Here is a 20,605-nt window from a genome sequence, read left to right as displayed (position 1 = left end):
GTGCCCCCAGCCCCACAAGTGCCCCCAGCCCCACAAGTGCCCCCAGCCCCACAAGTGCCCCCAGCCCCACAAGTGCCACTCACGGTACTGCCCGTAGGTGTCGCTGTTCCCGGTGGCTCCGCTGGGGGCGCTGTTGGGGGGCTCCGCTTTCAATGGGGGGGGGGCGGAATAACTCTATGGGGTGGGGGGAGATATATGGGGTCAAAGGGGGGTTATGGGGCGGGTTATGGGGTGGGATATGGGGGGGGTTATGGGGTGGGATATGGGGCGGGTTATGGGGTGGGATATGGGGGGCTTAAATAGCAGCATAGACCCCCATAACCACCCCCCAACCCCATAGGACCCCATAACCACCCCCCTCCCCAGCCCCATAGAACCCTATAACCCCATAGAACCCCATAAACCCCATAGAACCCCATAACCCCCCTAAAGACCCCATAACCCCCCCCCAGCCCCATAGGACCCCATAACCCCCCATAGACCCCATAACCACCCCCCCAAAGACCCCATAGAACCCCATAACCTTTATAGGGTCTATTTGGGGTGGGGGTCTCACCTGCCCCATAGACCCCCCATAGACCCCCATAGACCCCATAACCCCCCCATAGACCCCATAGACCCCATAACCCCCCCATAGACCCCATAGACCCCCCATAGACCCCATAACCCCCCCCCAAAGACCCCATAGAACCCCATAACCTTTATAGGGTCTATTTGGGGTGGGGGTCTCACCTGCCCCATAGCCCCCTCATAGACCCCATAGACCCCATAACCCCCCCATAGACCCCCCAAAGACCCCATAACCCCCCCATAGACCCCATAGACTCCCCATAGACCCCATAACCCCCCCATAGACCCCATATAGGACCCCATAACCCCCCATAGACCCCATAACTCCCCCCCAAAGACCCCATAGAACCCCATAACCCCATAGAACCCCATAACCTTTATAGGGTCGCTATGGGCTGGGGGTCTCACCTGCCCCATAGCCCCCCCATAGACCCCATAGCCCCCCCATAGACCCCATAGACCCCCCATAGACCCCATAACCCCCCCATAGACCCCCCATAGACCCCATAGACCCCCCTAAAGACCCCATAACCACCACCCCCAGCCCCATAGAACCCCATAACCCCATAGAACCCCATAGAACCCCATAACCTTTATAGGGTCTATTTGGGGTGGGGGTCTCACCTGCCCCATAGACCCCCCATAGACCCCATAGACCCCCCATAGACCCCATAACTCCCCACAAGAACCCGTAACTCCCCCATAGACCCCATAGACCCCCCCATAGACCCCATAACCACCACCCCCAGCCCCACAGAACCCTATAACCCCATAGAACCCCATAGAACCCCATAACCTTTATAGGGTCTATTTGGGGTGGGGGTCTCACCTGCCCCATAGCCCCCCCATAGACCCCCCATAGACCCAATAGACCCCCCATAGACCCCATAACCCCCCCATAGACCCCATAACCACCCCCCCAAAGACCCCATAGAACCCCATAGAACCCCATAACCTTTATAGGGTCTATTTGGGGTGGGGGTCTCACCGGCCCCATAGCCCCCCCATAGACCCCATAGACCCCCCATAGACCCCATAACACCCCCATAGACCCCATAACTCCCCATAGACCCCATAACCCCCCCATAGACCCCATAACCCCCCCATAGACCCCATAGACCCCCCATAGACCCCATAACCACCCCCCCAAAGACCCCATAGAACCCCAAAGAACCCCATAGAACCCCATAGAACCCCATAACCTTTATAGGGTCTATTTGGGGTGGGGGGTCTCACCTGCCCCATAGCCCCCCCATAGACCCCATAGACCCCCCATAGGACCCTATAACCCCCCCATAGAACCCCATAACCCCCCCATAACCCCATAACCCCCCCAAAGCCCCCATAGACCCCCCATAGACCCCATAACCCCCCCATAGACCCCATAACCACCCCCCCAAAGACCCCATAGAACCCTATAACCCCATAGAACCCCATAACCTTTATAGGGTCTATTTGGGGTGGGGTCTCACCTGCCCCATAGCCCCCCCATAGACCCCATAACCCCCCCATAGACCCCATAGAACCCCATAGAACCCCATAACCTTTATAGGGTCTATTTGGGCTGGGGGTCTCAGCGGCCCCATAGCCCCCCCATAGACCCCATAGACCCCCCATAGACCCCATAACCCCCCCATAGACCCCATTACCCCCCCATAGACCCCATAACCACCCCCCCAAAGACCCCATAGAACCCCAAAGAACCCCATAGAACCCCATAACCCCATAGAACCCCATAGAACCCCATAACCTTTATAGGGTCTATTTGGGGTGGGGGGTCTCACCTGGCTGCTTCCTCCCGTTGGGGTGACATTGGGGGTCTCGTTGTTGCCCCCCCCCCCAGGATATGGGGCCGGGATGGGATTTGGGGTCGGGGTCCCCAATGTTGGGGGGGGGGGGCGAGGAAATGAAGCCCCCCCCCCAACTGATGGTGCTTCCAGGCCTGGAACTGTAGGATCGTCTATGGGGGAAGATATGGGGTCAGTGGGGGGATATGGGGTTCTATGGGGTTCTATGGGGTTATATGGGGTTGTATAGGGTTATATAGGGTTATATGGGGGGATATGGGGTTATATGGGGGGATATATGGGGTTATATGGGGGATATATGGGGGATATGGGGTTATATGGGGTTATATGGGGTTATATGGGGGGATATGGGGTTATATGGGGTTATATGGGGTTATATGGGATTGTATAGGATTATACAGGATTATATGGGGTTATATGGGGTTATATGGGGTTATATGGGGGATATATGGGGTTATATGGGGGATATATGGGGTTATATGGGGGAATATAGGGGAGATATGGGGTTATATGGGGGGATACAGGGGCGATATGGGGTTATATGGGGGGATATGGGGTTAAATGGGGGGATACAGGGGGGATATGGGGTTATATGGGGGGATATAGGGGGATATGGGGTTATATGGGGTTATATGGGGGGATATGGGGTTATATGGGGGGATACAGGGGGGATATGGGGTTATATGGGGGGATATAGGGGGATATGGGGTTATATGGGGTTATATAGGGGGATATGGGGTTATATGGGGTTGTTTAGGGTTATATGGGGGGCTATGGGATGATATGGTGGGGGATATGGGGTTATATGGGGGGATATGGGGGATTATGGGGGGGATATAGGGGTTATATGGGGTTATATGGGGGGATATGGGGTTATATGGGGTTATATGGGGTTATATGGGGTTATATGGGGTTATATGGGATTATATGGGGGCAGATAGGGGGATATGGGGTTATATGGGGTTATATGGGGTTATATGGGGGCAGATAGGGGGATATGGGGTTATATGGGGTTATATGGGGGGATATGGAGTCAGCAATGGGGTTATATGAGGGGTATGGGGGGACATGGGGTCAGTGGGGTCAATGGGGTCCCACTGGGGTCCCAATAAGATCAATAGGGTCCCATTAAGCTCCATAGGGTCCCATTGGGGTCAATAAGATCAATAGGGTCCCATTAAGCTCTATAGGGCCCCATTAAGTTCTATAGGGTCCCATTAAGCTCTATAGGGCCCCATTGGGGTCAATAGGGTCCCATTAAGCTCTATAGGGTCCCATTAAACTCTATAGGTTCCCATTAAGCTCTATAGGGTCCCATTAAGGTCAATGGGGTCCCATTAAGCTCTATAGGGTCCCATTGGGGTCAATAGGGTCAATAGGGTCCCATTAAGCTCAATAGGGTCCCATTAAGCTCTATAGGGCCCCATTAAACTCTATAGGGTCCCATTAAGCTCTATAGGGTCCCATTAAACTCTATAGGGTCCCATTAAGCTCCATAGGGTCCCATTGGGGTCAATAAGATCAATAGGGTCCCATTATGCTCTATAGGGCCCCATTAAGTTCTATAGGGTCCCATTAAGCTCTATAGGGCCCCATTGGGGTCAATAGGGTCCCATTAAGCTCTATAGGGTCCCATTAAACTCTATAGGTTCCCATTAAGCTCTATAGGGTCCCATTGGGGTCAATAGGGTCTCATTAAGCTCTATAGGGTCCCATTGGGGTCAATAGGGTCCCATTAAGCTCTATAGGGTCCCATTAAGCTCTATAGGGTCCCATTAAGCTCTATAGGGCCCCATTAATCTCTATAGGGTCCCATTGGGGTCAATAGGGTCCCATTGGGGTCAATAGGGTCCCATTAAGGTCAATGGGGTCCCATTAAGCTCTATAGGGTCCCATTGGGGTCAATAAGGTCAATAGGGTCCCATTAAGGTCAATAGGGTCCCATTAAGCTCTATAGGGCCCCATTGGGGTCAATAAGATCAATAGGGTCCCATTAAGCTCTATAGAGCCCCATTAAGCTCTATAGGGTCCCATTAAGCTCTATAGGGCCCCATTGGGGTCAATAAGATCAATACGGTCCCATTAATCTCTATAGGGTCCCATTAAGCCCCATAGGACCCCATTAATCTCTATAGGGTCCCATTAATCTCTATAGGGCCCCATTAAGCCCCATAGGGTCCCATTAAGCCCCATAGGGCCCCATTAAGCCCCATAGGGCCCCATTAATCTCTATAGGGCCCCATAGGGCTCCATGTTGTCTCCTACCTCCATCTCCTTTGCTGGGGGGGGCGGGGCCGGTGGGCGGGGCCACCTTCAAGTAGGCGGAGCCATAGAGGGGGGCGGGGCCGGCCAAGCTCTCTTCTGATTGGTAGAAAGACGACAAGTCTCCGCCCCCCGACGGCTCCTCCCCTCCCCCGACCCAGGGGGCGGAGTCTGAACCCGGAGCTGCCTGAAAAGGGGGCGGGGCTTGAGCAAGCTATGCCCACATCGCCCTAAGCCACGCCCCCTCCCCATTAGCCCCTATGGAGAAGCATTGACACAGGCCACGCCCCCAAGCATTAAGCCCCGCCCACATCGCCTTATAAGGCCACGCCCCCTTAGCTAAGCCCCACCCACAAGGCAACCCCCATCCAGGCCCCGCCCCTTAAACAAAGCTCCACCAATCACAGCTCAGACACACACCAGGCCCCGCCCACACCCCTTAAGCCCCGCCCACATCGCCTTATAAGGCCACACCCCCTTATCTAAGCCCCGCCCCCATCTCAGCTCCACCAATCACAGCTCAGACACACACCAGGCTCCAACCCCACCCCCTAAGCCCCGCCCCTCAGCTCAGCTCCACCAATCACAGCTCAGACACACTCTAGACCCCGCCCACACCCCTTAAGCCCCACCCACATCCCCGGGTAGGCCACGCCCCCTTATCTAAGCCCCGCCCCCATCTCAGCTCCACCAATCACAGCTCAGACACACTCTAGGCCCCGCCCACACCCCCTTAAGCCCCGCCCCTCAGCTCAGCTCCACCAATCACATCTCAGACACACACCAGGCCCCGCCCCTCAGCTCAGCTCCACCAATCACAGCTCAGACATGCCGGAAGTCCCGCCCACCTGTGACAGCGCCCATTGGGCGGCAGCGATGGCCGTCGATGCGACGGACGCGGCGCTGGCGCGGGGGGGGCCTTCGGGTGGCCCCGCCCCCTGAACCTCCCTGTGGGCGGGGCTAAGGTCAGAGGGGGCGGGGCTTAAGGGGAAGTGGGCGGGGCTTAAGGGCTCCCAGGTCACACGCAATGGGGCTGATTTGCATATGGGCGGGGCTTAGTTCAGGGGGTGTGGTCTTGTACAAAGGGGGCGGGGCTTAATGGGAAGTGGGCGGGGCTTAATGGGAAGTGGGCGGGGCTTAAGGGCTCCTACGGCACATGCAACGGGGCTGATTTGCATATGGGCGGGGCTTAATGGGAAGTGGGCGGGGCTTATGGGCTCCTCAGTCACATGCAATGGGGCTGATTTGCATATGGGCGGGGCTTAATGGGAAGTGGGCGGGGCTTAAGGGCTCCTATGGCGCATACAATGGGGCTGATTTGCATATGGGCGAGGCTTAACGGAAGGGGCGGGGCTTATGGGCTCACATGACACATGCAATGGGGCTGATTTGCATATGGGCGGGGCTTAATGCAAGGGGCGGGGCTTAGTTTAGGGGGCGTGGCCTCGTATAAAGGGGCGGGGCCTAATGGGAAGTGGGCGGGGCTTAAGGGCTCCTATGGCACATGCAATGGGGCTGATTTGCATATGGGCGGGGCTTAATGGAAGTGGGCGGGGCTTAAGGGCTCCTAGGTTACATGCAATGGGGCTGATTTGCATATGGGCGGGGCCTAACGGGAAATGGGCGGGGCTTAAGGGCTCCTATGGCACATACAATGGGGCTGATTTGCATATGGGCGGGGCTTAGTGCAAGGGGCGGGGCTTATGGGCTCATATGACACATGCAATGGGGCTGATTTGCATATGGGCGGGGCTTAATGGGAAGTGGGCGGGGCTTATGGACTCCCATGTCACATGCAATGGGGCTGATTTGCATATGGGCAGGGCTTAGTTCAGGGGGCGTGGTCATGTATAAAGGGGGTGGGGCTTAATGGGAAGTGGGCGGGGCTTAAGGGCTCCTATGGCACATACTATGGGGCTGGTTTGCATATGGGCGGGGCATAATGGGAAGTGGGCGTGGCTTATGGGCTCCTCGGTCAAATGCAATGGGGCTTATTTGCATGTGGGCGGGGCTTAGTTGAGGGTGCGTGGCCTCGTATAAAAGGGGCGGGGCTTAATGGGAAGTGGGCGGGGCTTAAGGGCTCCCACAGCACATACAATGGGGCTGATTTGCATATGGGCGGGGCTTAATGGGAAGTGGGCGGGGCTTAATATAAGGGGCGTGGCTTAGTTCAGGGGGTGTGGTCTCGTATGAAAGGGGCAGGGCTTAATGGGAAGCGGGCGGGGCTTATGGGCTCCCAGGTCACGTGCAATGGGGCTGATTTGCATATGGGGCGTGGCTTGTAGCTTGGGGGCGTGGCCTAATGAGGTGGGGGCGGGGCTTATTTAACGAGGGGCGTGGCCTGATGAAATGTGGGCGGGGCTAAGGCAGGAGGGGGGCGGGGCTTAAGGAATGAATGGGGGTAATGGGGTGGGTTTGGGGGAGGGGGCGTGGCCTAATGAGATGGGGCGGGGCTTGTTTAACGAGGGGGCGTGGCCTGATGAAATGTGGGAGGGGCTAAGGCGGGGGGGGCGGGGCTTAAGGAATGAATTGGGGTAATGGGATGGGATTCGGGAAGGCGGTGTGGCTTGTAGGTTTGGGGGCGTGGCCTAATGAGTTGGGGGCGGAGCTTATTCAATGAGGGGGCGTGGTCTGATGAAATGTGGGCGGGGCTAAGGCAGGAGGGGCGGGGCTTAAGGAATGAATGGGAGCAATGGGGTGGGATTCAAAAAGGGGGCGTGGCTTGTAGTTTGGGGGCGTGGCCTAATGAGGAGGGGGCGTGGCATGATGAGATGTGGGCGGGGCTAAGGCAGGAGGGGGTGGGGCTTAAGGAATGAATGGGGGTTAATGGGGGCGGGTTTGGCCTAATGAGATGGGGGCGTGGCTTATTTAAGGAGGGGCGTGGCCTGATGAAATGTGGGCGGGGCTAAGGCAGGGGGGGCGGGGCTTAAGGAATGAGTGGGGGGTAATGGGGTGGGATTCGAAAAGGGGGCGTGGCTTGTAGGTTGGGGGCGTGGCTCATTTAACGAGGGGGGTGTGGCCTAATGAAATGTGGGCGGGGCTAAGGCAGGAGGGGGCGGGGCCTAGTGGAGGAATGGGGGTAATGGGGTGGGTTTGGGGGAGGGGGCGTGGCTTGTAGGTTGGGGGCGTGGCCTGAGGAAATGGGGGCGGGGCTTAATGATGTAGGGCGTGGCCTGATGAAATGTGGGCGGGGCTAAGGCAGGAGGGGCGGGGCTTAAGGAATGAATGGGGGGTAATTGGGTGGGATTCGAAAAAGGGGCGTGGCTTGTAGTTTGGGGGCGCGGCCTAATGAGGAGGGGGCGTGGCCTGATGAAAGGTGGGCGGGGCTAAGGCAGGAGGGGGCGGGGCTTAAGGAATGAATGGGGGGGTAATGGGGGTGGGTTTGGCCTAATGAGATGGGGGCGGGGCTTATTCAATGAGGGGGCGTGGTCTGGTGAAATGTGGGCGGGGCTAAGGCAGGAGCGGGGTGGGGCTTAAGAAATGAATGGGGGCAGTGGGGGTGGGTTTGGGGGAGGGGGCGTGGCTTGCGGGTTGGGGGCGTGGCTTATTTAACGAGGGGGGTGTGGCCTAATTAAATGTGAGCGGGGCTAGGGCAGGAGGGGGCGGGGCCTAGTGGAGGAATGGGGGTAATTGGGTGGGTTTGGGGGAGGGGGGCGTGGCATGTAGGTTGGGGGCGTGGCCTGATGAAATGTGGGCGGGGCTAAGGCAGGAGGGGGCGGGGTTTAAGGAATGAGTGGGCGGGGCTAAGGCAGGAGGGGGCGGGGCCTAATGGATGAATTGGGGTAATGGGGTGGGTTTTGGGAGGGGGCGTGGCTTGTGGGTTGGGGGCGGGGCTTAATTACTGAGGGGGCGTGGCCTGATAAAACGTGGGCGGGGTTAAGACAGGAGGGGGGCGGGGCTTAAGGAATGAATGGGGGTAATGGGGTGGGTTTGGGAGAGGGGGCGTGGCTTGTGGGTTGGGGGCGTGGCCTAATGGGGTGGGGGTGTGGCTTATTTAACGAGGGGCGTGGCCTGATGAAAGGTGGGCGGGGCTAAGGCAGGAGGGGGCGGGGCTTAAGGAATGAATGGGGGCAGTGGGGTGGGTTTTGGGGAGGGGGCGTGGCTTGTAGGTTAGGGGCGTGGCTTATTTAACGAGGGGGGTGTGGCCTAATGAAATGTGGGCGGGGCTAAGGCAGGAGGGGGCGGTGCTTAAGGAATGAGTGGGGTTAATGGGGTGGGTTTGGGAGAGGGGGCGTGGCTTGTAGGTTGGGGGCGTGGCTTATTTAACGAGGGGGTGTGGCCTAATGAAATGTGGGCGGGGCTAAGGCAGGAGGGGGCGGGGCCTAGTGGAGGAATGGGGGTAATGGGGTGGGTTTGGGGGAGGGGGCGTGGCTTGTAGGTTGGGGGCGTGGCCTGATGAAATGTGGGCGGGGCTAAGGCAGGAGCGGGCGGGGTTTAAGGAATGACTGGGCGGGGCTAAGGCAGGAGGGGGCGGGGCTTAAGGAATGAATTGGGGTAATGGGGTGGGATTCAGGAAGGGGGCGTGGCTTGTGGGTTTGGGGCGTGGCTTATTTAACGAGGGGCGTGGCCTGATGAAAGGTGGGCGGGGCTAAGGCAGGAGGGGGCGGGGCTTAAGGAATGAATGGGGGCAGTGGGGGTGGGTTTGGGGGAGGGGGTGTGGCTTGTAGGTTTGGGGGCGTGGCTTATTTAACGAGGGGGGTGTGGCCTAATGAAATGGGGGCGTGGCTAAGGCAGGAGGGGGCGGGGCTTAAGGAATGAGTGGGGGTAATGGGGTGGGATTCGAGAAGTGGGCGTGGTTTGCGGGATGGGGGCGTGGCCTAATGAGTTGGGGGCGGGGCTTATTCAATGAGGGGGCGTGGTCTGATGAAATGTGGGCGGAGCTAAGGCAGGAGGGGCGGGGCTTAAGGAATGAATGGGGGGCAATGGGGTGGGATTCGAAAAGGGGGCGTGGCTTGTAGTTTGGGGGCGTGGCCTAATGAGGAGGGGGCGTGGCCTGATGAAAGGTGGGCGGGGCTAAGGCAGGAGGGGGCGGGGCTTAAGGAATGAGTGGGCGGGGCCAAGGCAGGAGGGGCGGGGCTTAAGGAATGAATGGGGGGTAATGGGGTGGGATTCGAAAAGGGGGCGTGGCTTGTAGTTTGGGGGCGTGGTCTAATGAGGAGGGGGCGTGGCATGATGAGATGTGGGCGGGGCTAAGGCAGGAGGGGGCGGGGCTTAAGGAATGAATGGGGGGTAATGGGGGCGGGTTTGGCCTAATGAGATGGGGGCGTGGCTTATTTAATGAGGGGGCGTGGCCTGATGGAGTGTGGGCGGGGCTAAGGCAGGAGGGGGCGGGGCTTAAGGAATGAATGGGGGGTAATGGGGGTGGGTTTGGCCTAATGAGATGGGGGGTGTGGCTTAATTAATGAGCTTATTTAATGAGCTTAATTAACGAGCACAATTAATTCTGACCTCTTGGAGCCCTTGGCGAACTCCACGTTGATGCTCTTGCCGTCGATGTGAAGGGGGGGGTGCAGGGCCTGCAGCATCTGGAGCAGCTGGGAGGCCTCCTATGGGGCAGAGAAGGGGGGGGGGATATGTGGGGTTAGAAGGGGGATATGTGGGGTTAGAAGGGGGGATATGTGGGGTTAGAAGGGGGATATGTGGGGTTAGAAGGGGGATATGTGGGGTTAGAAGGGGGATATGTGGGGTTAGAAGGGGGATATGTGGGGTTAGAAGGGGGATATGTGGGGTTAGAAGGGGGATCAATGGGACTCAATGGGATCCAATGGGACTCAATGGGAATCAATGGGACTCAATGGGATCCAATGGGAATCAATGGGACTCAATGGGAGTCAATGGGGACTCAATGGGATCCAATGGGACTCAATGGGAATCAATGGGAACCAATGGGACTCAATGGGACTCAATGGGAATCAATGGGACTCAATGGGATCCAATGGGACTCAATGGGAATCAATGGGACTCAATGGGATCCAATGGGACCCAATGGGAATCAATGGGACTCAATGGGATCCAATGGGACCCAATGGATATCAATGGGACTCAATGGGATCCAATGGGACCCAATGGGAATCAATGGGACTCAATGGGATCCAATGGGAATCAATGGGAATCAATGGGACTCAATGGGATCCAATGGGAATCAATGGGACTCAATGGGACCCAATGGGACTCAATGGGATCCAATGGGACTCAATGGGATCCAATGGGACCCAATGGGAATCAATGGGACTCAATGGGATCCAATGGGACTCAATGGGAATCAATGGGACCCAATGGGACTCAATGGGAATCAATGGGACTCAATGGGACCCAATGGGAATCAATGGGAATCAATGGGACTCAATGGGATCCAATGGGACCCAATGGGAATCAATGGGACTCAATGGGATCCAATGGGAATCAATGGGAATCAATGGGACTCAATGGGACCCAATGGGAATCAATGGGTATCAATGGGACTCAATGGGATCCAATGGGAATCAATGGGACTCAATGGGATCCAATGGGACTCAATGGGAATCAATGGGACTCAATGGGATCCAATGGGACTCAATGGGAATCAATGGGACTCAACTGGGGTCCCATAGGGGGGTCCCATAGGGGGGTCCTATAGGGGGGTCCCATAGGGGGGGGTCCAATAGGGGGGTCCTATTGGGGGGTCCCACAGGGGGGTCCCATACAGGGGTCCCATAGGGGGGGTCCAATAGGGGGGTCCCATACAGGGGTCCTATAGGGGGGTCCAATGGGGGGACCCATAAGGGGGTCCCATAGGGGGTCCCATAGGAGGGTCCAATTGGGGTCCCATAGTGGGGGTCCTATTCGGGGGTCCCATAGGGGTTCATATAGGATGATCCCATTGGGGGTCCCATAGGGGGGTCTATTGGGGGGGTCCCATAGGGGGGTTCCCATACAGGGGTCCCATAGGGGGTCCTATAGGGGGGTCCTATTGGGGGGTCCCATGGGGGGGTCTCATAGGGGGTACCATAGGAGGGTCCAATGGGGTTCCAATGGGGGGGTCCCATAGGGGGTCCCATAGGGGGGTCCAATGGTGGGGTCCAATGGGGGGTCCCATTGGGGGTCCCATTGGGGTCCAATGGGGGGGGTCCCATATGGGGGTCCCATAGGGGGGTCCCATAGGGGGTGGTCCTATAGGGGGGTCCAATGGGGGGGTCCAATGGGGGGGTCCAATACAGGGGTCCCATAGGGGGGTCCCATAGGGGGGTCCAATTGGGGTCCCATAGGGGGTCCCATAGGGGGGGTCCCATAGGGGGGTTCCCATACAGGGGTCCTATTGGGGTCCCATAGGACGGTCCTACTGGGGGGTCCCATAGGGGGTCCCATTGGAGGGGTCCTACTGGGGGGTCCCATAGGGGGTCCCATAGGGGGGGTCCAATGGGGGGGTCCAATACAGGGGTCCCGTAGGGGGGTGTCCTATAGGGGGGGTCCCATAGGGGGTCCCATAGGATGGTCCCATTGGGGGTCCTATAGGGAGGGTCCAATTGGGGGGTCCCATACAGGGGTCCTATAGGGGGTCCTATAGGGGAGGGTCCTATAGGGGGGGTCCTATAGGGGGGTCCTATAGGGGGGTCCCATATGGGGGTCCCATTGGGGGTCTAATGGGGGGGTCCAATTGGGGTCCCATAGGGGGGCTCCCATACAGGGGTTTTATAGGGAGGATCCAATGGGGGGGGTCCCATTGGGGGGTCCAATGGGGGGGTCCCATATAGGGGTTCCCATACAGGGGTCCTATAGGGGGTCTAATGGGGGGGTCCCATTGGGGGTCCCATTGGGGTCCAATGGGGGGTGTCCCATAGGGGTTCCCATAGGGGGGGTCCAATGGGGGGTCCCATATGGGGGTCCAATTGGGATCCCATACAGGGGTCCCATAGGGGGTCTAATGGGGGGGTCCAATGGGGGGGTCCTATAGGGGTGTTCCCATACAGGGGTCCTATAGGGGGGTTCCCATAGGGGGTACCATAGGAGGGTCCAATTGGGGTCCAATGGGGGGGTCCCATACAGGGGTCCTATAGGGGGGTTCCCATAGGGCGGTTCCCATACAGGGGTCCCATAGGGGGGGTCCCATAGGGGGGTCCTATAGGGGGTCCCATGAGGGGGTACCATAGGGGGGTCCAATGGGGGGTCCTATAGGGGGGTCCCATAGGGGGGGGTCCCATAGGGGGGGTCCAATGGTGGGGTCCAATGGGGGGGTCCCATACAGGGGTCCTATAGGGGGGTCCAATGGGGGGGTCCAATGGGGGGTCCCATATGGGGGTCCCATAGGGGGTCCCATAGGGGGGGTCCAATGGGGGGGTCCTACAGGGGGGGTCCCATAGGGGGGTCCCATAGGGGGGTCCTACAGGGGGGGTCCCATAGGGGGGTCCTATAGGGGGGTCCTATAGGGGGGTCCTATAGGGGGGTCCAATTTGGGTCCCATAGGGGGGTCCCATAGGGGGGGTCCCATAGGGGGGTCCTACAGGGGGGGTCCCATATGAGGGTCCCATAGGGGGGTCCCATTGGGGTCCCATAGGGGGGGTCCAATTGGGGTCCCATAGGGGTTCCCATATGGGGGTCCCATTGGGGGTCTAATGGGGGGGTCCAATTGGGGGGTCCCATAGGGGGTCCCATATGGGGGTCCCATAGGGGGGCTCCCATACAGAGGTCCTATAGGAGGGGTCCAATGGGGGGGTCCCATACAGGGGTCCCATACAGGGGTCCTATAGGGGGTCCCATAGGGGGGTTCAATGGGGGGGTCCCATAGGGGGGTCCCATAGGGGATCTAATGGGGGGACCCATAAGGGGGTCCTATAGGGGGTTCCCATACAGGGGTCCAATGGGGGAGTCCCATAGGAGGGTCCTATAGGGGGGTCCCATATGGGGGTCCCATTGGGGTCCAATGGGGGGGGTCCCATATGGGGGTCCCATAGGGGGGTCCAATGGTGGGGTCCTATTGGGGTCCCATAGGGGTCCAATGGGGGGGCCCATAAGGGGGTCCAGTGGGGGGGCCCATATGGGGGGGGTCCTATAGGGGGGTCCCATAGGGGGGTCCCATAGGGGGGTTCCCATACAGGGGTCCAATGGGGGGTCCCATATGGGGGTCCCATAGGGGGGGTCCAATGGGGGGACCCATAAGGGGGTCCCATAGGGGGTCCCATAGGAGGGTCCAATTGGGGTCCCATAGTGGGGGTCCTATTCGGGGGTCCCATAGGGGTTCATATAGGATGATCCCATTGGGGGTCCCATAGGGGGGTCCAATGGGGGGGTCTATTGAGGGGGTCCCATAGGGGGGTTCCCATACAGGGGTCCCATAGGGGGGGTCCAATGGGGGGGGTCCCATAGAGGGTCACATAGGATGATCCCATTGGGGGTCCCATAGGGGGGTCCTATAGGGGGGCCCCATAGGGGGGTCCAATGGGGGGTCCCATAGGGGGGTCCCATAGGGGGGTCCCATAGGAGGGTCCAATTGGGGTCCCATAGGAGGTCCCATAGGGGGTCCCATAGGGGGGTCCCATACAGGGGTCCTATAGGGGGGTTCCCATAGGGCGGTTCCCATACAGGGGTCCTATAGGGGGGTTCCCATATGGGGGTCCCAAAGGGGGGGTCCCATAGGGGGGTCCCATAGGGGTCCAATGGAGGAGTCCCATAGGAGGGTCCAATGGGGGGGTTCCCATATGGGGGTCCCATAGGGGGGTCCCATAGGGGGGTCCCATAGGGGGGCTCCCATACAGGGGTCCAATGGGGGGTCCCATATGGGGGTCCCATAGGGGGGGGTCCAATAGGGGGGTCCTATTGGGGGGTCCCACAGGGGGGTCCCATACAGGGGTCCCATAGGGGGGGTCCAATTGGGGGGTCCCATACAGGGGTCCTATAGGGGGGTCCAATGGGGGGACCCATAAGGGGGTCCCATAGGGGGTCCCATAGGAGGGTCCAATTGGGGTCCCATAGGGGGGGTCCTATTCGGGGGTCCCATAGGGGTTCATATAGGATGATCCCATTGGGGGTCCCATAGGGGGGTCCAATGGGGGGGTCTATTGGGGGGGTCCCATAGGGGGGTTCCCATACAGGGGTCCAATGGGGGGTCCCATATGGGGGTCCCATAGGGGTCCAATGGGGGAGTCCCATAGGAGGGTCCAATGGGGGGGTTCCCATATGGGGGTCCAATTGGGGTCCCATACAGGGGTCCCATAGGGGGTCTAATGGGGGGGTCCCATAGGGGTTCCCATTGGGGGGTCCCATAGGGGTGGTCCAATGGGGAGGGTCCTATTGGGGTCCCATAGGGGTCCAATGGGGGGTCCCATATGGGGGTCCTATAGGGGGGTCCTATAGGGGGGTCCAATGGGGGGGTTCCCATATGTGGGTCCCATAGTGGGGTCCCATAGGGGGGGGTCCTATAGGGGGGTCCCATAGGGGGGTCCCACCCCAGCCCTCACCACGATAGTGGCCAATTGGACGAAGGCGAAGCCGCGGTTGAGCTGAGTCTGTCGGTCTTTGATGACTCGGACGTTGGCGGCCGACAGGGCAGCAAATGGAGCCAGGGCGGCCAAGATGGATTCCAGGCTGCTCTGAGGGTGCAGGTTACGGAGGATGATGGCTGTGGGGGGGAGAAATGTGTGGGGCTGGACCCATAGATTGAACATAAAGGGTGGCCAGGACCCATAGATTGAACATAAAGGGTGGCCAGGACCCATAGATTGAGCCCAAATGGCACCTGGGACCCATAGATTGACCATAAAAGGTGGCCAGGACCCCATAGATTGAGCCCAAATGGCACCTGGGACCCATACATTGACCCCAAGGGGCACCTGGGACCCATAGATTGACCATAAAGGGTGGCCAGGACCCATAGATTGACCATAAAGGGTGGCCAGGACCCATAGATTGAACATAAAGGGTGGCCAGGACCCATAGATTGATCCCAAATGGCACCTGGGACCCATAGATTGACCATAAAGGGTGGCCAGGACCCATAGATTGACCATAAAGGGTGGCCAGGACCCATAGATTGACCATAAAGGGTGACCAGGACCCATAGATTGACCATAAAGGGTGGCCAGGACCCATAGATTGAACATAAAGGGTGGCCAGGACCCATAGATTGAACATAAAGGGCGGCCAGGACCCATAGATTGACCATAATGGGTGGCCAGGACCCATAGATTGACCATAAAGGGTGGCCAGGACCCATAGATTGACCATAAAGGGTGGCCAGGACCCATAGATTGAACATAAAGGGTGGCCAGGACCCATAGATTGACCATAAAGGGTGGCCAGGACCCATAGACTGACCACAAAGGGCACCTGGGACCCATAGATTGACCATAAAGGGTGGCCAGGACCCATAGATTGAACATAAAGGGTGGCCAGGACCCATAGATTGACCATAAAGGGTGGCCAGGACCCATAGATTGAGCCCAAGTGGCACCTGGGACCCATAGATTGAACATAAAGGGTGGCCAGGACCCATAGATTGACCATAAAGGGTGGCCAGGACCCATAGATTGACCATAAAGGGTGGCCAGGACCCATAGATTGAGCCCAAATGGCACCTGGGACCCATAGATTGATCCCAAATGGCACCTGGGACCCATAGATTGAACATAAAGGGTGGCCAGGACCCATAGATTGACCATAAAGGGTGGCCAGGACCCATAGATTGATCCCAAATGGCACCTGGGACCCATAGATTGACCATAAAGGGTGGCCAGGACCCATAGATTGATCCCAAATGGCATCTGGGACCCATAGATTGAGCCCAAGGGGCACCTGGGACCCATAGATTGACCCCAAAGGGCACCTGGGACCCATAGACTGACCATAAAGGGTGGCCAGGACCCATAGATTGAACATAAAGGGTGGCCAGGACCCATAGATTGAACATAAAGGGCAACCAGGACCCATAGATTGACCATAAAGGGTGGCCAGGACCCATAGATTGAGCCCAAGGGGCACCTGGGACCCATAGATTGACCATAAAGGGTGGCCAGGACCCCATAGATTGAGCCCAAGGGGCACCTGGGACCCATAGATTGACCATAAAGGGCGGCCAGGACCCATAGATTGACCATAAAGGGTGGCCAGGACCCATAGATTGACCATAAAGGGTGGCCAGGACCCATAGATTGATCCCAAAGGGCACCTGGGACCCATAGATTGATCCCAAATGGCACCTGGGACCCATAGATTGACCATAAAGGGTGGCCAGGACCCATAGATTGACCATAAAGGGTGGCCAGGACCCATAGACTGACCACCCCCAGGACCCACACATCTCCCCCAGGACCCCCATATCCGCCCCCACGACCCCCATAGCCCCCCTCCAGGACCCCCATATCCCCCCCAGGTCCCCCATTTAACCCTCAAGCCCAACAAGGACCCCCAAATCCCCCCAATATCCCCCCAAGTCCCCCCCCCAGGACCCCCATATCTCCCTTAGGACCCCCATATCCCCCCCCATATAACCCCATATCTCCCCATATAACCCCATATCTCCCTTAGGACCCCCATATCCCCCCCCATATAACCCCATATAACCCCATATCTCCCCATATCCCCCCCATATAACCCCATATCTCCCCATATAACCCCATATAACCCCATATCTCCCCATATCCCCCCCATATAACCCCATATCCCCCCCATATAACCCCATATCTCCCCATATAACCCCCATATAACCCCATATAACCCCATATAACCCCATATAACCCCATATCCCCCCATATAACCCCATATAACCCCATATAACCCCATATAACCCCATATAACCCCATACCTCCCCATATCCTCCCCATATAACCCCATATGTCCCCATATAAGCCCATATAACCCCATATGTCCCCATAATAATCCCATATAATCCCATACCTCCCCCATATAACCCAATATCCCCCATATAAACCCATATCTCCCCATATCCCCCCTATATCCCCCCATATAACCCCATATCCCCCCCATGTAACCCCTATCATATAACCCCATATTAATCCCATATCTCCTCCCATATAACCCATATAACCCCATATCTCCACCATATAACCCCATATAACCCCATATAATCCCATATCTCCCCCATATAACCCATATCCCCCCATATAACCCCATATCTCCCCATATCCCCCCCATATAACCCCATATCTCCCCATACCCCCCCATATCTCCCCATATCCCCCCATATAACCCCATATCCCCCCATATAACCCCATATCTCCCCATATCCCCCCATATAACCCCATATAACCCCATATCCCCCCATATAACCCCATATCCCCCCCATATAACCCCATATCTCCCTATAACCCCATATAACCCCATATAACCCCATATCCAAACCCCATATGCCCATATCCCCCCCATATAACCCCATATCTCCATATCTCCCCATATCCCCCCATATAACCCCATATAATCCCATATCTCCCCAATATAACCCCATATCCCCCCATATAACCCCATATAACCCCATATCCCCCCATATTAACCCCATATAACCCCATATAACCCCTTATAACCCCATATAACCCCAAGCCCCCCATATAACCCCATATAATCCCATATCTCCCCCATATCCCCCCATCATCCCCCCATATAACCCCATATCTCCCCATATCCCCCATATAACCCCATATCTCCCATATAACCCCTATCTCCCATATCCCCCCCATAACCCCATATCTCCCATATCCCCCCATATCTCCCCATATCCCCCCCATATAACCCCATATCTCCCCATATCCCCCCATATAACCCCATATCTTCCCATATCCCCCCCCATATAACCCCATATCTCCCCATATAACCCATATAACCCCATATAACCCCATATCCCCCATTATAACCCCATATCCCCCCATATCCCCCCCATATAACCCCATATGTCCCCATATAAGCCCATATAATCCCATACGTCCCCCATATAACCCAATATCCCCCCATATAAACCCCATATCTCCCCATACTCCCCTATATCCCCCCATATAACCCCATATCCCCCCCTATCCTATTAATCATACCACCCAATAACATCCCCAATAACCCCATATCTCCCCAATAACCCCATATCCCCCCATATCCCCCCCATATCTCCCCATAACCCCCCACATAAAACCCCAAATCTCCCCATATCCCCCCATATAACCCCATATCTCCCCATATAACCCCATATCTCCCCATACCCCCCCCATATCTCCCCATATCCCCCCATATAACCCCCAATACTCCCCATATCCCCCCAATAACCCCATATCCCCCCATATAACCCCATATCTCCCATATCCCCCCATATAACCCCATATCCCCCCATATAACCCCATATCTCCCCATATCCCCCCCATATCTCCCCATATCCCCCCATATAACCCCATATCTCCCCATATCCCCCCATATAACCCCATATATCCCCATATAACCCCCATATAACCCCATATACCCCCATATAACCCCATATAACCCCATATCTCCCCATATCCCCCCCATATCCCCCCCATATAACCCCATATCCCCCCCATATAACCCCATATGTCCCCATATAAGCCCATATAATCCCATACGTCCCCCATATAACCCAATATCCCCCCATATAAACCCATATCTCCCCATATCCCCCCTATATCCCCCCATATAACCCCATATCCCCCCATATAACCCCATATAACCCCATATCTCCCCATATAACCCCCATATAACCCCATATAACCCCATATCTCCCATATAATCTTCATATAACCCCATATCTCCCCATATCCCCCCCATATAACCCCATATAACCCCCATATCCCCCCATATAACCCCATATAACCCCATATCCCCCCATATAACCCCATATCTCCTCATATAACCCCATATCCCCCCATATCCCCCCATATAACCCCATATAATCCCATATCCCCCCATATAACCCCATATCTCCCCCATATCTCCCCATATCCCCCCATATAACCCCATATCTCCCCATATCCCCCCCATATAACCCCATATCTCCCCATATAACCCCATATCCCCCATATAACCCCATATAACCCCATATCTCCCCATATCCCCCCATATCCCTCCCAATCCCCCCCCCCCACTTACTGTCATTGGCGTTGTCAGCTCCGGGTTCTGTGCCCCCCGAAGACCCCCCTGGGGTCCCCCCCAAAGTGGGTCCATAGGGTTGAGGAAGGGGCAGAAGCCCACCCCCACCCCCCCCACCCCCCCCAGGGACCAAGTCGGGTCGGGGTCCTCCAGGTCCACGTTGTTCAGCTTCTGGGGACCCCCCCCCCAAAAGAAAACATGGAGGTCAGGGGGGAGACCCCCATATTTGGGGGGGGTTATATGGGTTATATGGGGGGGATATGGGGAGATATGGGGTTATATAGGGGGATATGGGGTTATATGGGGTTATATGGGGGGATATGGGGGGATATGGGGGGATATGGGGGGATATGGGGTTATATGGGGGGATATGGGGTTATATGGGGAGATATGGGGGCATATGGGGTTATATGGGGTTATATGGGGGGATATGGGGTTATATGGGGTTATATGGGGGGATATGGGGTTATATGGGGTTATATGGGGATATATGGGGTTATATGGGGTTATATGGGGTTATATGAGGTTATACGGGGTTATATGGGGTTATAGGGGGGGGATATGGGATTATATGGGGTTATATGGGGTTATATGGGGGATATGGGGGGATATGGGGTTATATGGGGGATATGGGGTTATATGGGGGGATATGGGGTTATATGGGGAGATATGGGGGGATATGGGTTATATGGGGTTATATGGGGGGATATGGGGTTATATGGGGTTATATGGGGGGATATGGGGTTATATGGGGTTATATGGGGTTATATGGGGTTATATGGGGGGATATGGGGTTATATGGGGGGATATAGGGTTATATGGGGTTATATGGGGTTATATGGGGGGATATGGGGTTATATGGGGGGGATATGGGGTTATATGGGATTATATGGGGT

General features: G+C 56.7%; 1 protein-coding gene across 8 annotated transcripts in view; it reads right to left on the bottom strand.

Moving 5' to 3' along the window:
* The window catches only part of LOC146751343 (RNA-binding protein 10-like), an 81,879-nt gene that overhangs the window by 40,069 nt on the left and 21,205 nt on the right, over window positions 1-20,605 (bottom strand). For 7 of the 8 annotated variants that reach the window (XR_014941662.1, XM_085534728.1, XM_085534727.1 and 4 more), the window contains 7 exons: window positions 19,710-19,880; window positions 15,071-15,231; window positions 10,089-10,186; window positions 5,489-5,588; window positions 4,644-4,827; window positions 2,355-2,530; window positions 84-174 (listed from right to left, as the gene is read on the bottom strand). Coding sequence is in view for 7 of the 8 variants with exons in the window: in XM_085534728.1 (XP_085390854.1) it covers window positions 84-174; window positions 2,355-2,530; window positions 4,644-4,827; window positions 5,489-5,588; window positions 10,089-10,186; window positions 15,071-15,231; window positions 19,710-19,880 (981 nt within the window). In the remaining variant the exon portion in view is untranslated. Of the gene's footprint in view, window positions 1-83; window positions 175-2,354; window positions 2,531-4,643; window positions 4,828-5,488; window positions 5,589-10,088; window positions 10,187-15,070; window positions 15,232-19,709; window positions 19,881-20,605 lie in introns of those variants that run through there. The other variant, XM_085534733.1, reaches the window with a different exon arrangement.

This window comes from Coturnix japonica, unplaced genomic scaffold, assembly GCF_054131305.1.
Source record: "Coturnix japonica strain WE unplaced genomic scaffold, WE-NBRP24 Scf097, whole genome shotgun sequence".
In the NCBI taxonomy this organism is placed as follows: Eukaryota; Metazoa; Chordata; class Aves; order Galliformes; family Phasianidae; genus Coturnix; species Coturnix japonica.
This window is presented reverse-complemented; position numbering and strand designations above follow the sequence as displayed.